Source organism: Enoplosus armatus, chromosome 8 (assembly GCF_043641665.1).
Source record: "Enoplosus armatus isolate fEnoArm2 chromosome 8, fEnoArm2.hap1, whole genome shotgun sequence".
NCBI classification, from domain to species: Eukaryota; Metazoa; Chordata; class Actinopteri; order Centrarchiformes; family Enoplosidae; genus Enoplosus; species Enoplosus armatus.
Genome location: NC_092187.1, coordinates 16,295,317 through 16,314,201, shown reverse-complemented (window position 1 = coordinate 16,314,201; position 18,885 = coordinate 16,295,317). Strand labels below are relative to the sequence as shown.

The 18,885-nt window shown below is 42.9% G+C and overlaps 1 protein-coding gene across 3 annotated transcripts in view; it reads right to left on the bottom strand.

Annotated features, from left to right (window-relative positions):
* The window catches only part of LOC139288396 (metabotropic glutamate receptor 7-like), a 55,578-nt gene extending 38,033 nt beyond the window's left edge, over positions 1-17,545 (bottom strand). For 2 of the 3 annotated variants that reach the window (XM_070909676.1, XM_070909677.1), the window contains exon 1: positions 17,042-17,545. In XM_070909676.1, coding sequence (XP_070765777.1) covers positions 17,042-17,545 — 504 coding nt within the window. The remainder of the gene's footprint in view (positions 1-17,041) is intronic. The other variant, XM_070909678.1, reaches the window with a different exon arrangement.
* Positions 17,546-18,885: the final 1,340 nt, after the last annotated feature.

Genomic DNA, 18,885 nt, shown 5'->3' with positions numbered 1-18,885 from the left:
ATCTGTGTCTCTCACTCTCACTCTAACTCTCCTTTTGTGAGGGCTGTGTTTCCCCATTGTGCCCTCACACAACCTGTGACTTTCAGCCTCGCGCCATTGTTCTCCGCCCCTCTGCATGTTTCATCCCCGTCGGAGAGAGACGAGGGAGTCTCATCTTCCTGCGTATCCCTCCCTCCCTCCCTGTCATCCGTCTGCATGCAGACACGCCCACACAGATGATCAGCAGACACTTCCTGCCCAGAGAGACGCTCGGGCTGCCAGTTTCCCCCCTAGCCGAGACAATCTGCCCTCAGTCGTTTGCTCGCATGCCATCCAACTTTCCCCTCCTCGCTGTCCTTGGTCTTTCTCTTTTCTCCCCCATTTTCTCCCCTTTTTTCATTTAAACCCTCACTCGTATAAATTACGCTCAGGTACGACTAATTTGTATTAGGAAATAGGTTTTGTTGGAGAAAATGTTAGCAAACAGAGCAACATTCACATTTATTTGGAGTCGTGTTTGAGGCCACCTGCCTAGCGTCATAGTCACTCTTTCTTAGATCTGTTTTGGTCTCCACCAACTCCAGGGGGAAATATCTGGCGCTTTAGCTGCTGTGTTTTAGCTGTATAAACTCAGCAATATGAGGGATGCAGGATGTGTCTTCAGCCTTCCCAAACATCCACCCCCACTTCCTCCCTTGTCTGCTGTATAGGAATGTCACACATCCGGGATTGAAAAGAGCGTTGCTAGTGGCATAACCCAGGCAGAAATGACTGTTTCCTCCATATCGTATTTGGAAAAGAAAATCTGACATTAATAGATGTGTTTTGACAGGATACTTCTTTTTAATTCCCTCTCCTCCAAGCTCCCACTACATCTCTCCACCATTTTCCAGCCAGTTGTTCTACAAGCACTGTTCCTGAATAGTGTTTAACCAGTCTGGATGCTTACTGTGTTTTGCAGCAGCTTTTTGCAGGAACACCAAACACCCCCCTCTCAGAGTTGCCCACATCGCTGAACTAGCCTCGGTGTTACATGACAGAAAGTTAGGCTTTCATAATCCTTTATCTAACACGACCTTCCACCGTCTCCTTCTTTCCGCCCACTTCACTTTTTCCCAGTCGATTTCCTCACCCTCCGTCTCTCCCGCTCGCTCCATGCCAGTCCCATGGGCTGCTCCAGTGCTCTGTGCCGGTCCTGAGCTTTTGCATGGCTGCCCTGCCAGAGTGTATTTTAAGACAACCAGCATGTTTCTCCATGGGTATAGAGGCTAGGTATGACTCACAAATCAGATATTTGACCAGGAGAGCCACACAGTAGAGTAGAGCCGAGGCGTGGGAGGAAAGTGTGGATAGCTCACAAAGGGAACCTGACCGACCTCCATCTTTCCATCTGGTAAACAGACTGCTATTTCAACTCTACTGGTATTTCAAAGAAATAATCGTTTCCCAACACCAAACAGCTCTTAAAGCCTCATCGGAGAGGAGTCTGTACCGAGGACAAGCTCAACATCTATGCAGTGCAGTGTAAAGGTGTAGTGTTGCTGTTACAAACACATGTCATAAATGGAGCCTACTGACTTAAGGATCTTGTCTTTCAAGCTGGCATGACAGTCGAGCTTTTGTGCTGTCACTCGCGAGAGTTATTTTGTACAGATACAGTATCTCTTCAAGTCATTTTGTAAAGCTTCTTTTGACTTGGGCTTCATACAAAGTGAGGCCCTGCAGAGAACAATGCAGTTCAGCAGAACAGCCTTGATCATCGTGGCTTTGCTGTGTGCTCTCTCCGGGTGCGACAGAAACTCGAGTCACGGTAAGGATAAAACGTAGCCTGCAGGTTTATGACTAAGTGTTATCAAATGTATTCCTTTATATCCACAGGGTCTCACATTACAGATGGCTGTATTGATTTTTTCCTGACTGCCTAGTGCACTGGACGCAGCTTTGTTTTCTCTACCATGTTCTTTACAGCCTGCATGAAAACTTTATTTTCTCTCAGAGAAATATTAAATATCAACATACTAATACTGAAATATGCATGCCAATACGCCTTAGGTTAGGGAAATTATTTTTTCATGAGAGATATACAAATACAAATGTCTATGTTTGTGTTTAGGGAATTGTTGGTGCGTGCAACATCTCTACTTTGCCTCATTGCTCTGTCCAATCCTAATCTGGCTCTGGCACGTTATTCACCGAAGAGCGATCATAGGAGCATCTTTCTTTCCCATCCACCTACACCTGGAGCCTGCAGGGTCTGACACGTCCATTGTCAGTCGTGCACCTGCAACACTCTGACCTGCATTCCTATCATTCCCTCTGTACTATCCCCCATCTCTCCTTGTATAGCTCTCTGCTCAGACTCGACAGAGCACCATCACCAGGCCCATTTCTCCGCTAATAGCACAGACAATGCGGGTGAGCCTCCTCGATCTTATCTTTCCTCTCTGTCTGCTCTTCACAAGGAATTCTTTAGCAGGGCCATGTAATTACGTGGTGATCACAGCAGTGGAAAATATCACATATATCCTATTCCTTCTGTTAGTGTGTCTGAGCCCCGAACTTGATGCCATGCACTTGAGATATATGTACCAGTTTAGAACAAAACAGAACATTTTAATAGGCAGTTGTCTGCTTGCTTGGCATTGCCTGCAGTGTAGCCTTGAACCTCTCCCAGAGTTGAGATTATAGTATCTTATCAGCAACACCTGCATTCACAACACGTGCCAAAAACACTGTCAGCCCGTATGGATCTGTGTGTCAGAGAGGTTGCAAATGTGAACAGATGAATACTTTCCTGCAAAAGTTGTATTGAAGTAGCTAAAACTGATGTAACGCCTGCTGTTTTGTTTTCACAGATTTCACTATACATTGTGGTAGCAGCAATGATTTTCACGGGAGGTGTTTGGAACGTATGCAGCCATAATATAATTTACGGCAGAGCTGATATTCTTACGTTACAGGTAATGGGCAGAATTAGCTGCTTAAACTGCCATTCACAGCAAGATATTCACACTCATCGACCAGGGCTTTACAAATCTGGCACAACAACAAAAGGACATTCAAATCTATAAAAAGGCAATAAAAATCCAGAAACACATTCACCAGAAAAGTAGTTAAAATGGAATGGATAAACAAATGGAGAAATAAATGAACAAACAAATACAGAAACAGATTAAACATTCATAATATAGCAGCATAAAACTACAAGTAGGCAAATCCAAGTATAAAAGTATAGTATAAAGTAGAGTATAAAACTGAAAATAAAGTGATTTAAAAGACAACCTTGAATGTGTTTTCTTTTTTTAAGTCTTCAAGGTAGGGCACTTCACAGTCAACTACAGGACTTTATTGCCAAGAGATTTGTGCAGAGGCAGACCTTCCTCCTAGGCTTCACACAAATCTCGCCTCTTTCGCTGAGATTGGCAGACTCTTACTGGCCCTCACATTAACTATCTATAACCTGAAGCATTTGATTGGTAGAACTTGTTGGTGGAAGTACACAGCCATAGCCTGGGAGGCCCAGTTCAGGGCAATAAAGTCCCTCTCTACCCGCAGTCTCCGGGTCCTAATAGCAAAAGCAGTCACCTTTCCTCTTCTGTCAAGACAGGGGACAGTCAGGACAGCCTGAGGATCTGAGGCTGAGTGTGACTCATGAGGAAATAAAAGTTCGGCTACGAGTCAGACCACAGCTATATGTTTTCAGTGTGATCAGGATGTCAACAGAAGATGAACTTTAAATCTCGTAGCCAATGAGCTGGTGCTAAAATCAAGAATGTATGGCCTCTTAATGGTTAAAAGTCTGACTTCTGCATTTTAATGACCTGGATGCTTCAGGCAAGAACATAGAAAGTGAAAAGTTCTCTAAATGTAGAAGGAAAATGTCTCTTCTTTTAGCCACTTCTTTGCCATGCAGCGACACGGCTCTAGGGATGGCAATTCCAGTCGTCGGTGGTCCAACGAGAAATATCTCAACAATTATTGGATGGATTGCCAAGAAATTGTGTGCAGACATTGATGATGCCCAGAGGACAACTCCTACTGATTTGGTGATCCCCTGACATTTCCTCTAGTGCCGCCAACAGATCAAAGTTTTCACTTATCATGTGAAATATCTCAAAATCTACTTGATGGCTTGCCATGAAATGTTGTGCAGCCATTTACGGTCTGCAGAGAATGAATCCTAACGACTTTGGTGATCCCTGACTTTTGCTGCAGCGCCACCATGAGGTTGACATTTGTGAGTTAGAGTGAAATGTCTAAACAACTAATAGATGGATTGCCATTAAATTTGGTAATAACATTCATGCCCCCCTCTGGATGAATTGTAATCACTTTGTAATCCCCTACTCTTTTCTTTTAGCGCCATTATTCGGTAAAAAGTTTACTGTAATTTGTCCGATTTGTTGTTCAATGATGAATAAATAAATTAATGACATTGCCATTAGCCTCAACTGTTCTTTGTGTTTGGTGCTAATTAGCAAATTTTAGCATGCTAACACACTAAACTAAGATGACGAACTTGGTAAACATTATACCTGATGAACATCATATTATCATTGTCATTGTGAGCATGATAACATGCTAAAAGCACCGCTGTATAAAGCTCCACAGAGCTGCTAGCATGACTGCAGACACTTAGTCTTGGTACTTATCTGGTTTGTGAGGCTTTGTTTTAAGCTTAAAATTACTAACTACAGTTGGCTAATTGGATTTAGGCTATTCATTACTTTCTTTTATCCATTGCATACCGATGGTTTTAGCCTGTTTACTACAAATCATGTGTACAGCTAACCATCTAGCAAGCCATGCTGCTGTGTTTTAGACATATGAAGAATGTCTTTTTACGATTACAAACACCCACAATCTTCTACTAATTTATGTGCAGTATGGTAATATATTGGAAGACCCCTGAAACTTTCTTGAGTTGTGTAATCCACCAGGTCTGCACTCATTTTTGTGAACGTCACATTATAGTTATGTGGTAATGCAGTGCAGACTCTCCAAATCCACTTCAACTGCATTACCACACAATGATAATTATTTACACTACTACTACTACTACTACTACTACTCAACATTTTACTGTTATGTGCTCTTGAGCAGTAAGGTATAAAGAAAGGATGTCTAAGGGAAAAACCTTGAAGTAAAGCTCATCAAAGTCTCTGTATGTCTGCTATGTTCCCACCCTGCGGCTCACTCTGATGAAAATTATCCTTTGTCCAGTCATGACCTGACCACCCATGGGCTCTCCGTGCTGCTCTGTGCTGATGATGTAGCGCATCACTGAGGGCAGCAGACATGGTAGTCCTGTCAGCAACACACTGGCTCTGCTGCACAGCCAGAACAATGGACAATTGTCCACTCAGTGAGCACAAGAAGCTTTTTCCAGAACCGAATTGAATAACTCGCCAACGTCTGGAAGAACTGGACACTTTATCTTTATCTTTAGGATACAGCTATTCTCCGTAAACAGACTCTCATTCTCACTGAGATCATGATTCATGAGAGCAAGTGTCTCGACTAATGGACCGAGAAGATTTATGTGGAATGTGTTTTTGTGACACGCACATTTCACATAACTTCCACTCGCAGTGAGACAAAGTGTCAGAAGGCTGCACACTGACATGTATTTCAGAGCCAGAATCAGAGATGCGCAACAGACGCCAGATCAGACAATTACCCTCAGACAAGTTAACCAGCCGAAACAGGAATGGGCCCAGTCGAATACAATGGAACTGTCACACACCGCTACTGAAGGGTTATCTTTATTTTCAACAAGAGCACTAACAGGCGTCGCTCTCAAAACAGCTCATGTTGATCTCAAGTCAGCTAATAACACAATCTGTCAAATGAGCTGAAATAAGACAAATACAATACCTTAAATGTATATTTAGAAGGTCTGAAACACCGACTTATAAATGTGTTGGTTCATTGTTCATCCAAAATAAAAATGTATGAAATGTGCTGATGTATTTTACTGAGTATTTCATATGTGAGTTATATTAAGTAGAGACTTTATGTCAAAAAAATATGACAGAGTTCAGAGAAGGAATTATTGAAGCTAGACCTATGAATATAGCAACAAAGTATTATGTCAACTGTGAATTGGTACAGAAAAACACACTGCGCTGTTCTGAGCCACTTGTGCTATGACCAACAGAGTGAGTGCATGTGAGTGCCTTGTGAGTGCCTTGTGTTTATTTATTTCTTTATTTTATGTTCATTAGAGCACATTCAGAATCATAACCTCTGTGTGGATGGTTTCTCGAAATAAAAAAGGTGTGATGTGTTCCCAACTGTGCATAGGAACTGGATAATTGCTTGAGCACTGAGAGTGTAGGATTATTGCCACCCTAAAACACACACACACACACACACACACACACACATACTTATTACTTAGGTGAGCATCGCATTGACGTACATTAATACCCGGGAGGCTTTAGCCTAACCTCAAACCTTAGCCCAACCTTAACCGAATCCTAAAACCAAATCTAATGGTTAAGCTTTTTGTCCCCAGAGAAGCGAGTCCCTGTAGTGAACAATGCAAGTATACACACACACACACACACACACACACACTTGTTTTTGTCACTTGCCTTGACTTAAGCTTGATTTATAGTTGTAAATTAAGGGGTTTACGGCATGTAGCCACCAAAAGCTACGCTGTAAGCTATGCCGTATCTGACATGCACCTCCTCAAACATTTAACAACACTTAAAGGGGGCTAAGAAGATACCATGAGGGGACCGTAAGAACTGTGATAGGTCAATTTGGGCTGCGTGTGCTTTGCTTGTGTTTTGGATGCTGGTGGAGATTGTTGATAGTGAAGACAATGTTAAATGAAAGTAACTCTCTATCACAGTGAATGAATGAACGCAAACATGAATGAATGAGACAAGGCACAATAGGCGGCATTCAACCTGGATATGAGTCCAGTTATTTGCATAGCCCACCATCGCTCTACGTCACAAAGAGAGTGAAAGAAAATGCAAGCAAGATGCGGCCTGAACACGGACAATACATCCGTTTAGTGTTGCCAACAATGGGCGAAATGTGACGCTGAATTATAAATCAAAGCCTACACCGGAGGCATCTGTGGCAGGGCTCCAGTTAACCCCTTGCGTCAAGCATAAATCTGGCTTTACATCAATTCTCTGGAGACTTGTCCTAACCACAACCGTAACCACTACATGCTTAACCCAACCCTTAACCAGAAACCAAATAATGGCCCTGAAATTTACTGGTTAACCTCCTGAGGTCCATCTTTATGTCGCCAGATCGGAGGCAATTCTCTTGTTGCCCTAACAACATGATTAACACAAATAAACACAAACAGGTGTTAACAGGAAAACCAAACCAAACTGATGGAGATATTTGATCAAGATTGTAAAATACTAATCTTAAAACAAAACTAATTTATATACATTTTAGAATTGTATCAGCTGGCAGGAGTGCAGGGAGAATGATGTTTGACTGGCTGATGCAACATACAGATGGTTTTGTTCCCCAAACGCCTGAATGAATTTACTGGCAAATATCACGTTCGATTGGCCTTCGACCTCCAGGTAGAGAGCGCATGACAGCTCTATGCATAATCCATTGATAAATGACATGCTATTGATCCTCCTAGCCTCAATGTGTGCCACATGCGAGTGCTCCAACACTGATAAGGCAATTAAAAAACACTATATTTTGTCATTGATAGCTTCTGTTGGGCGGTCAATTGAAGTTTAAGCAACCCTATTTGAAAGGAAAGAGCTTTCCTCATTTGCAAAATGTCAATGGTGATTGAGGTCTTCCCCCAAATCAATGCAACTGTCACATGCAGGCGTTTCGGACAGCACTTGAAATCCCACGATTTGCATCTGAAAACAGTTATCCTGTCAGCTGAATTTTTATGTATGCCCTGGCTGCCGCTGCACACCATACTTTTCAAGCTCAAAAGAGCAGAGACACATAAACTTGTTCAAACAGCACTCACACACCACTGCACAGCCAGCCAGAAAAAAAAACACACTCGCCAAACATCATCTCGAGGGAAATACAGACAAAATGAAATTGAAGCTAATGAAACTCCAAAGTTCCACTCTTTCATTTTCACATGTAAAATCAACAGGTATTTTAGCATAACTACCCGAGGCCCATGCTGCACTCTAATAATTTAGTCTCCGTATAAAAGGTCCACACTGTGCTGACTGATATAATGGTTATATATTACTATCTATTGTTAGCAAGCGTTCTGATGCACCCTAAGGCCCAGCTGTAATAACACAACTGAAGGACAAGGAATGAATCCCGATGACAGTTTATTATGTATACTGGGAGAGAGCACACCGGACATCTCTGAGATACAAACAGTACACACACAAACACACACAAGCACATATAAACACAGATATCATTACTTTGCATGGATCAATACCTCCAGCAGTATCTAGCTCTAATTAGGCCAGGTTTTTAAATATCTGCCATCAGGTGAACATCAGGTGTACAAGTAACTAAGTACATTTCCTCTGCTTACTATTACTAGTGCTAGTATTGTATTAAAGTATGCAATTTTGAGCTACTCTCTCATTTTATGCTACTTATTAGTTCAACTTTACTATATTTCAGAGGGAAATATTGTACTTTTTACTTCACTACATTTATTTGACAGTTTTAATGACTAGTTACTTAACTGATAAAGATTTTACAAACAAAACATATCATCAACTTATAAAATATGAATTATTTGTCATAAACTACCCGGCAAAATATAAAGTAGTTCCACCTCAACTAATTAAAATGGTAAAATGCTACTTTAATTAATTACACATGAATGCATCTGTAACAATAATCCAAAAATATAATACATAATAATATGACACTCACAGGACCAGTCTTTCTGCATTATGAGAACTATGTGTATGAATACTTTTGATTGATAGAAACTAGAGCACATAAAAGTAAAACTGTATCTGCATGGCTCGATACCACAAGAGGTAACTGAGAAAATATAAACACTGTGGAATAAGGACCGTGGTGGTTTCTCTTTCCTCTCTCGCAGCTCAAGCTGGTGTGCGGTGGCTCTCTGTCTATTTCTTGCTGCTCTTCAGTGGCATGCCTATCTACATTAGAGCCCTCACACGGGCGTGCAGTCTAAACAGAGCCTTGTGCCACCAGCCTCCAGGGATGGCAAAACAGCCATGTGAGAAGCGTACCTCCTGTCCCTTTTAAGTTGGTAGCACACTGCACAAAGTTTATTGTGTTTTAAGTGTATTGTTGCATTAGTCTTTTTGCATAAACGTGGCTGATATTCTCAACTGTGTGAACGGTGTAATTGAGAAATGTGTGTATCCATGTGAAAAGCTTGAATATGAAGCTGTTGTTTATTAGCCCTGCTAGTGGCGTGGCTTTAGGGATGGCAAGGCCGGTCTGTCAGTCTACCACTTTGGTCCAGACTGAAATAGGTCGACAGCAGTCAGATGGATTTCCATGAAATTCTGAACAGACATTCATGGTCCCCAGAGGATGAACCCTCCTGCCTGATGGATCATCAGGTCAAAAACTAATGACATTCCCATCAGCCTCAGCTATACTTTACTGCTAATCACCAAATATTAGCATGTTATCAGCATGTTAACGTTGCCATTGTGAGCACGCTGACATGAGCATTGTAGCTCAAAGTATCACTGTGCCTAAGAACAGCCTCAAACTAGCATGGCTGTAGACTCCATGGTAAATTGTGGTCACCCACTCATGTTTTTAGTGCCAATTAGCAAATGTTAGCATGCTAACGTGATAAACTAAGACGGTGAATATGGTAAACAATAAATACTGAACATCAGCATGTTAGAATTGTCATTGTGAGCATGTTAGCATGCTGTTGTTAGCATTCAGCCAAAGCACCGCTGTGCCTTACAGTGCAGCCTCACAGAGTCACTTGCACAGCTGAAGACTCTTGTTTCCTTCTGTTTGCTCCCTTTTTCCTTAAAATGCAACATCTTTGATGTGTTGAGAGGGAATTCTCCCTGACAAGTAGATCCACAGGATTAGTCTTAAGTGCAATATAATTTCTAAGGTGTCATGTGATTTCAGAGCTGGATGGGGAAAGTCTTGAGAAAGCGATAAAACAGAGAACAAAGCACAGAAAGCAGGTCTAAGAGGAACCACAACACATGCCGCCTTTTGAAGCAGCAGACACTCTCACAGGCAGGACTAAAAGCCGCCTTTTAACAAATTCACTTAACTCATTAACCAGGAATTGAGGAACTGTGAGAAGAGAAGACTTTGCCTGGAAAAAACAGATCATATTTAAAAGACACATTTCTTATTGATCTGTAGAGACATTTTGTGCTCGCATGAGGTTTGCTACAGTGAAAACAGACCATGTTATTTAGTCATATAGCACAGAAGTCTACTATGGCTGAGTGACTTTGTAATTCAGGCTCTGCCCAGAATGTTGCATGGATCACAGATCACTGCCTTGAAACAAACTACAATGAGCCCTGTGATAATGCCTTTCAGTCCACCCTGGATCGTTTTCTGCTCAAGCAACGGGGACATTTTTCCTTTTGGAGGGATGAGTGAGAGGCCGACCAGCAGCCAGCAGAGACCTCCTCATGCTTCTCCACTCATCCCCGTAAGAGGATCGGACGTAATGGGGTTTCCTCTTCTCTGGCTCCTTCTGCTTGCCAGATAAACTGCAGAAAACTTCCAACAAAGTCTAAGAGTGCTATTCTTGTCGCATTTTACAGTCATACCGACAATAAGTTTTGAAGGAACACTGGTGTGACCTCAATGTGAGCAGAGCTAAGCTTTTAAGCAGGTGCCCTCTTACCCCGCCTCCGATGCAGTGGAAGAAAATGACGGTAATAGCCTGTCAAGCAAAACCCCAAACCCATGTATAAATGAGGGATGGCACCTCATTAAAGATACTGAACCAATATTTACCAGCTATAAAGTGGAATTATAGCACAGAAACAAACAAGAATATGTCTGAAAACAAATGAAGAATGTACTAGTCATGTTTTTATTGAGAAACATTAAGTCATATAGCACGCTATTATGCGGCCTAATAACAAAATGCACCATCCCCCCCAGGCCTTTGGGAATAGCCAAGACATTAATATTAGGCGTGCATGGTTTCTTGTATTTTCCCCGTGGCAGGCTGCTGACCTAATGACCTCATGTCAGTAGCAATGACAACTTGTCTAACACAGGGATATTTTATTCATTTTATTAATATTGCATCAGTTGCTCACACTGCATCGTGTTTGTGTGTGCGAATATATACCTGCTCCAATGAACATTAGCGCAACAGCACTCCTTCATAACACGGCCTCTACGGGAAAAAAAGGCCAAAAAGGATGGAAATTTGAAAAATCAGGCTCTCATGCAACATTTCTCTGTGTGGTTATCTGGTCCGAGTACAGTTCATGCTCTGAAAACGGTTTACGGTCATAGACTCTCATAGCTTGTTTTTCTTTATTTCATCCAATTCCAACATCAAATCAATGCACGTTATTGCCTTAATCCTGGCGCTCAGACTCAGAGCACTTCTGCCATTCTGTCCAACCAGATCATTTCAGTTAAATGCATTCATCTGCATCCCAGGTCCACTGCCATGTTCACGCCAAGATTCACTCCCCATCATTTCAAAGGTGAAATGCATTCGCTTCTCGCCACGAAGTGGTCTTGCCTTGTTCACTTCTCGCATGCGAAACAGCGAAACTCACCGGTGCCCAGCCAATTCAGAAGAGCAGGTGGGATTGACCTCTCCTTGTGTAAGTATTGATTGGTTGTATCCATGTTCGTTTAACTGCATGCTTAGAGAACACAAGCAGCAGAAGAAGGTTCATGCTTTGTGGTCTGGCCATTAGTGCAACAGGGATAGTGAAGGAAAGTATGAAGTCATCAATTTAAAAAAGTGTATATTTCTCAACTTGTGGAATGCTATTCTTGGCCTGTAAGCCATGCTAACACCCGCAGCTCATGTTTGTAACTCTGCCCACATCATTTCCTGTCCCACCTGCTTTTTGCCACAGCGTGTGAAGTCCACTTTGCCAATTCTGGTCTGACCGGGCCATAAGTCAGCATCTGATTAAATGGCTGGAATGTAAACCAGCAGGGCTCTCAGTCTCAAGGACCAGAAGTGAGAAACTCTTGGACTATAGATAACGTATTCAGTATATCCACACAGGAATAATAAAATAATAAAGTTCCTTAATCCTCTCTACTTAAGTTAATTCATTCATTCATTCATACTTAAATTTTACATCCAATACAGTTTTGTAGGTTTTGGTAGTTATTTCTACCTTTTTATGTTTGTATTTCTGTGATGCAAAAGGCAGCACAAATGTGTGTAGCTGATGATTCAACCCTTTAAAGTCTGTCAGGGATTTTGTTATTTGTGGATTGTGAGTTTTTTATTTTGTGCTCTACATGAAAACAGTAAGACAAAAGGTACCTGCAAATTGTCTCCCACTGGGATTCAGGCGCTTTATTTTCAAAGTAATGTTGATGTGATATTCACATAGCTACTGTGCTGTCCTACTGATTGAATAATTGGCCATATTGTCCTCACATGCATTTTATTTGATTCTCAGATGAGGTGTGACGCATCATCACAGCTCATCTATAAATACAGGTGTGCTCACTCGGCTCAACCTCACTCGAACCTGAGGAAGACCAGTTATGGTCAGAATGAACGTCATGTAGAATAAAAGGAAAATCGGTCACAAGGGAGCAGCGTGCGTGTATTTTGTTCGTAGTTTGTGCAGATTATTGTTACCCAGCTACTGCAAATTGTTTCTGAATGTGTGTGTGTGTGTGTGTGTGTGTGTGTGTGTGTGAGTGTGTGTATGTGTGTGTGTCCTGCACGAAAACAAACAACGCAATTGTTCAGTCTGTCTTCCATGTAGGGACTATAGGGGCGAAATCAAACTTACATCAAAACCCTTTCAAAAGCCAAACAAGTAGATCATTTTGAATCATATTCTACTATGAATGAATATAAGATGGGTAGAGATCTGATCATTTAGGTATATTAACATATAGTTATCCATTAGTTTTCAATTTCCATCTACAAGATAAATCCCATTGAGCCTAAATTTAGAAATATCCAACCTGTCTTTCTCCGTTCTCGTATGGTGTATGTTATACAGTTGAAGACCTTTTTTGTTGAACAGTTCAGCCTGGCTTTTTTTTCTCTACTAGAAACAGGAGTTAACTAACTACACATGTGCAGTAACAAAGTCTTAATAAACACAAGTTTCTAAATATGAACATAAAATCAAAATAGATAATTCCCACTAATACTTAACATAATCATCATAATGATTAATTTCACTGTCCTATGCAATAATATGCACATAATAACAAACTCAACTCTATTATTTATAATCAATTCTGGCTCTTACATGAGTAGTTTAGTCATGTGTTAACTAAGATGCTGAACCTTAGTTTGGAGAGAAATGTCAAGTTAGTGGAGAAAGTGGAATTACTGTCTTTGTTATCCATGTCTCAGATACTTGTTATAAAGTTATAATGGACTGAGTGGAGTCTCTGTGTCACTCTCTGGCCGAAAGCCAATTAGCAAGTGATGTAGAGAAAATGCAAGAGCCAAAAGCACTGGTGTGGATCATGAAATATCCATGAGACAGTTGTCTTTTCATTCCTTCAGCAATCGTAATGGAGCTCTTTGTGTGCATCTATTCATATGCTGCATGCTTGACATACCAACCATGTCTCCTATGATGGGGCTGAATGCAGCACTAGAGATGTCACTAATTGACTTGCGCTACTGCATGCATCAATGTACAAATGGCAAGCATGTTTTGAAAAACAGACATAATTAACCTCTGCCATTTTGTGTCACACACACACACACACACACACACAGCCTTCATATTCCTTTGCTGTCCGTCTCTACCACTGTCGGCTGAATAGATCACGCTGCAAGGCTTCAATCTCCTTCAAATCAATCACAGTGATGATTCTGTGAAAAAAGAGAGATAAAAAGCCGACCGGAGCCTGTCAGGGCTGTGAGAGCACGGGACGTCAATGCCTCACTTAGACAGCTAGTCTGAAGGGGCCGCTTCCCCAGACAGGAGGACAAGACGGAGTTCACCTGCATTCAATACAAAGTTTTGCCTCCGTCTTTGGGAAAAGAGATGCGACAGAGAATAGCGAGCTGCACTCCCTGATGTAAATGTCATCTGGATAAAAATCAATTTCATGATTCATTCAAGAGGCCGGGACTTACAAATGGACAAAGTCTTTTCAACTACAGTGTCGTCCTCCCGGAGAATGACAGGGTGGCCATGAGCAGAGAGTGAGGATTGGATGATTTTTCAAAAAAGGTGCACAACATCATAGCTCCTGGTAACAATTCAAAACTTTGGCTGATTGATTTTTTTTTCCTCCCTCCTGTGGCATTGTTGCTTCTCATTTCCAACACAGCATGAAAGGCAGTGAAATAAAAACATCTTAGCAGCAAATCGGCCTCACCATGGTAACAGTATTGATCAACCCTCCTGGGTCCTCAGAAAAATCTATCCCTCATGTCAATTTCCCGGCATTAACAGTTCAGCAGCTACTCATGTCCTGAATAGACAGCCATGATATTTAGCATCTGGCAATAAAATCTACAAGCACTATTTAGCTCCCCTGATGATTCATTTATCACAGGGGTGAGACACAAAATGACCTGATGATATTCGGCGAGAACAAAGCGGGAAGTGGGCCGCGAGGACAGCCCAGGGAGGGGCCATTGCCCGCAGGCTCAAAGTGTAAAGATTTAACTTCAACGTCCATTAGTTTGCTTAGTTATGGAGCATAGCCAATAATCAAATGTAATTGAAATCGACTAAGACAAGAAACTAAACAGTTTTTACGGGGCCCTCTTTCGCTTTGATTTGTGAAAAAAAAGAAGAAGCTGCTTTGCTTCTTTAATTATGTCTGAACAGGTGTTCTCTCAAGCTTTTGACGCTTTTGACTGGAATCAATTGGTACGTGATGGATTGCGGTTGAAAACAATCTCAGAAACTTGGAATTGCTGCCACGCGCTAATCAAATGCTGTAAAACTAATGAGGGTAAATGGGCTGGGAGCTCTCACTTCTGGCATGTATTGATTATACAGCATCACGTGGCCTCGCATTTAATTTATCATCGTTTATTATCGGTACTATCATCATCACTGGTACCGTGTGCTGAAGGGCAAACAGGCTTTCAGAGGAGGACTGGATTTATCCTGTGAGCAGATTTGACTGTGGTGATTAAATCCACCTTTCTGGCAACACAAGAAATGCAGAGTGACGGAGGGTGCTGACAACCGCTGTCAATCAACAGACTCCTCCAGCTTGATTGCAACACCGCACATGGACTACACCTACACTCCCACAGCTTTTACACTTACAGACATGCCGGTGCACCTGGTGTGAGGAGGAAAGAGGAGAGGGAATTTAGAAACCCTCTAAATTTCACAAATGCATACATGTTAACGTTACACAGCTTGCATGAAGAAAAAGGGGGGAAAAGGAGGTCTCACAACCCTCGCATTCTGCAACGCATAACGAGTGTATTGAGGATGCTTCAAAGTATAACTGGAGGGTTTCTACCCACTTAGAATGATAAAAATTTCATTTGTTAACTCAGCCTACAAAGAGTGAATAGGAACCAAAGCCTGGCTGAAAGTTGTGGTGGGGACCATCAGTCTAATTGTCCAGCCAATGGAGCCATAAAACCCCAAAGGATGACTGCAGCTGCAAAAAAAACACAAAAAAACAAGAGAGTTGCATATGTGTGTGTGTGTGTGTGTGTGTGTGTGTGTGTGTGTGTGTGTGTGTGTGTGAAAAGAAAAGGAGGGGGGTGGGGTGGGGGGCTAAAAGCATGTTAAGTACTTTGATGGTCTTGCAGTTGCAGTTAAACAGCTACTTACAGTCAGGCCTATGGTTTGTCTAATTGAACTGAAACAAAACACAAAACGACAAGCCAGTGAGTTACAATCTGCGACCACAAATCATTAGCACCAACACTGCAGCTCTGATGATCCTCCCTGGCTTCAACACTGCTGTCCTCACACAAGAAAAAAATATAACTGTAGAGAAGTCTGCACATTTGCAAAAAAATTAGCATCCACATGGTATTTCAAGTAATTAGATATTTTGCTATGGAAATGTGTTTTAAATTATTAATTTGCTGTATTGGTGCCCTGCTGCGTTTCCCATTCCACTGCAGCACCAGCAGTGGGCCAACACTGCTCTCAACCAACAGGAACAGAGATGTGTTCCCATAAACCCAAGCTAACTCATTTTGAAATTACTTCATTTACTACTTGCAGCCATCGAGCTCAATTAGGGCGCAGAAGAGTTTGAAACAAGCTCATTTCGAAGAGGGGGAGCCCCCCTGCAGATAAAAGCAACCAACTCAACCATAAATCGAGGCTTTCAGGTTCAAAACAATTCATAAAAAAATTTTTTTAAAACGCCTGCAGTCTTTCCCACATAAGAGTCTCATATCATGTGCAATCATATGAAGCAGGCCTGTTATTCTCAGGAGGGGGTTGTTGAGTTTGGGTGTGATTGTGTCAGGCTGTCAGTGCCCACTCATCCAGACTCTGGAGTGAGACTGGAACAGACGGGAGCTGTTCTTTCAGCACCACCGGGGACAGGCAACAGCACACTCAGCTGTCTCATCCACACAGTGTAGTGGAGGGGGAAACCACCCAAACTCACCTCACCTTCCTTTTATTAACATATTAAGATGGATGGAAGTCTGCGTGAACATTTGTCATAACATACATCAAATCAAAAATAGAGAAAAAAAGCACACACTTAATATAATGTCACCTGGAAAATAGCAGTTTCTGTGGTTTTCCCTATGAGATAAGGTCTTTTGTTGTTTACTACTTATGGCATCCCTGTTCTCATCTGCTTCCCGTCACTGGGTGGGTGGCGACGAGGCACACCACTCTTCCCTAAAAGGCGGATTTTACCAGAAGCTTGCACACACACTGTACATCTGTGAAAAACACTTTTTTATAAGACACAAAACTATTGCACACGCTGAAAGACTTGCCTGAAAGAGGCGTAGGATGTTGGCAACCATGATCGATACTGAACTCGCCGAGGCTCCGATGACTCCCACCACTTTTTCAGGCTTGACAAACACCGGTGGCTCCCCATTCGTGCACCTCACGTCGGAGGTGTCCTTCGTGATCAGGGCTTGGACGAAAGTTAACGATTGCTCCAGCGCGTAGGTATCCCTCGAACAAGTGTCCAGCACGCGGGCGCCCAGGGTGATGTTGGGTAGGAGTTGCTCGTCCTGGTTGATTTGGTCCAAAGCGTACATCATGGCCTCAAGCCGCTGGATGCCGTTCTCCTTTTTGAGGTCCCCGCACGGCGTGCCGTCTGCCCCTCTGGCGTGCACCGGGAAGAGTCCACCGAGGGTCAGGTGGCCCTCAGTCCGTATTGAATGGGGCGCATAAGTCTCCTGAGGCAGCGCGAAATCTACCACAGTCCTCATCAGCCAAAACACTCTCCATATGGAGCTCAGCTTCACGCACGCACCGGGACGAGCCATGGTGAACTTTTAGGAAGGATGGAGTCTACAATCCGCCGATAGATAGAACCAGAAAGGCAGAGAAGTTTGTTAAAACGAGCCCATTCTCGTCAGCAGGGAGGAGATTCAACAAGCGGGGCTGAGGAACCGAGACGCAGTAGATGGCTCGGGCAAACTGCGCCCATCGCTTTGCTGCCAGGAGTGAGCGGTGCAGCTTGTTGAATAGCGAAGCCCCGAACGAATACAATTCAGTTCCCCTCGCAAAGGGAGGCTACATCCACAAGTCAGAAAAATATCAGCAAAAGAAGGTGAACACCCGCCGCAGATGAACTGGCCTAATTTTGTCCATTTATGCTAAATCCAAAGCGCGAGTGGAAACACAATGAAGCCGCTGCTGAGAACTGACATATCTTCACAACCTGAAGCGGCAGTTCTACCGAAAAGCATACAGTGGTTTTTGTTTCGAGGTGTATCTCTCAAAATCAATACTTAGACGTTAGGACCGGCAGAAGTAGGTGACATTCTTCTTGCTCAAACCAACTCCACGCGAGCGCAGGGACGGCTCGGTCGTCTGTGGTGTCTGTCTCCCAGGGGTGCATATCATCTCCACATGGGGGGGGGGGGGGCGAAAAAAGAAAAAGAAAAAGAAAGAGAGAGAAAGAAAGAAAACGACAAGCGCGAGCTCAAACGTGCGTTCGCCGAGCAGATCGAGGGCTAAGAAAATCCAGCTAATTAAAGCCCCAGCTCTCTCTCTCCGTCTCCGCAACCGGTCGCATTTATACAAAATGAATGAGTCACAGCGAGGGATTCACTGTGTGCGCCGAGTTTTCAGCCCCCTTTCCTTGCGAGACGTCATTCAGCTGGCTCGAGAGAGGGGGGGGGGGCGAGTGGCATCACTTCATGGAAGGTTTTCAGGAAGTTGGCTGCTCGGTGTCTTCAGACATCAGTTCGATGAGAAGGTAAACAAGACGAACAAATGCACTTACAGACTTTAATAGTAAGACAATTGTCCCTCTGAGTGCCTCTCAGTGCGCTGCATCTCAGCATTCATAATCTCTCCCTCTCTCTACTTCAAGTGGGGTTTTTTTTCCTCCCTCCCCTTTTTCTTTTGATGTTGACGGTGGCGGGCGTGAAGGAGAGATCTGTGGCATTATGAAAACACAGCAGAGCTTCACCCGCCGACTAAAGAGCGCCTTTCCTGAAATAGTTTTGGATTCATTACTGATGCACCTTTAAAACGGAGGAGAGGGAGAGAGAGGGGAGGGAGGGAGAACAGACACGTTTGGAGGGGTCCAGGCTGGTCTCCCAGGCAACCCTTCTTCAGAAGACACTCCTGATTCATCCTGTGTACCACGACCCCC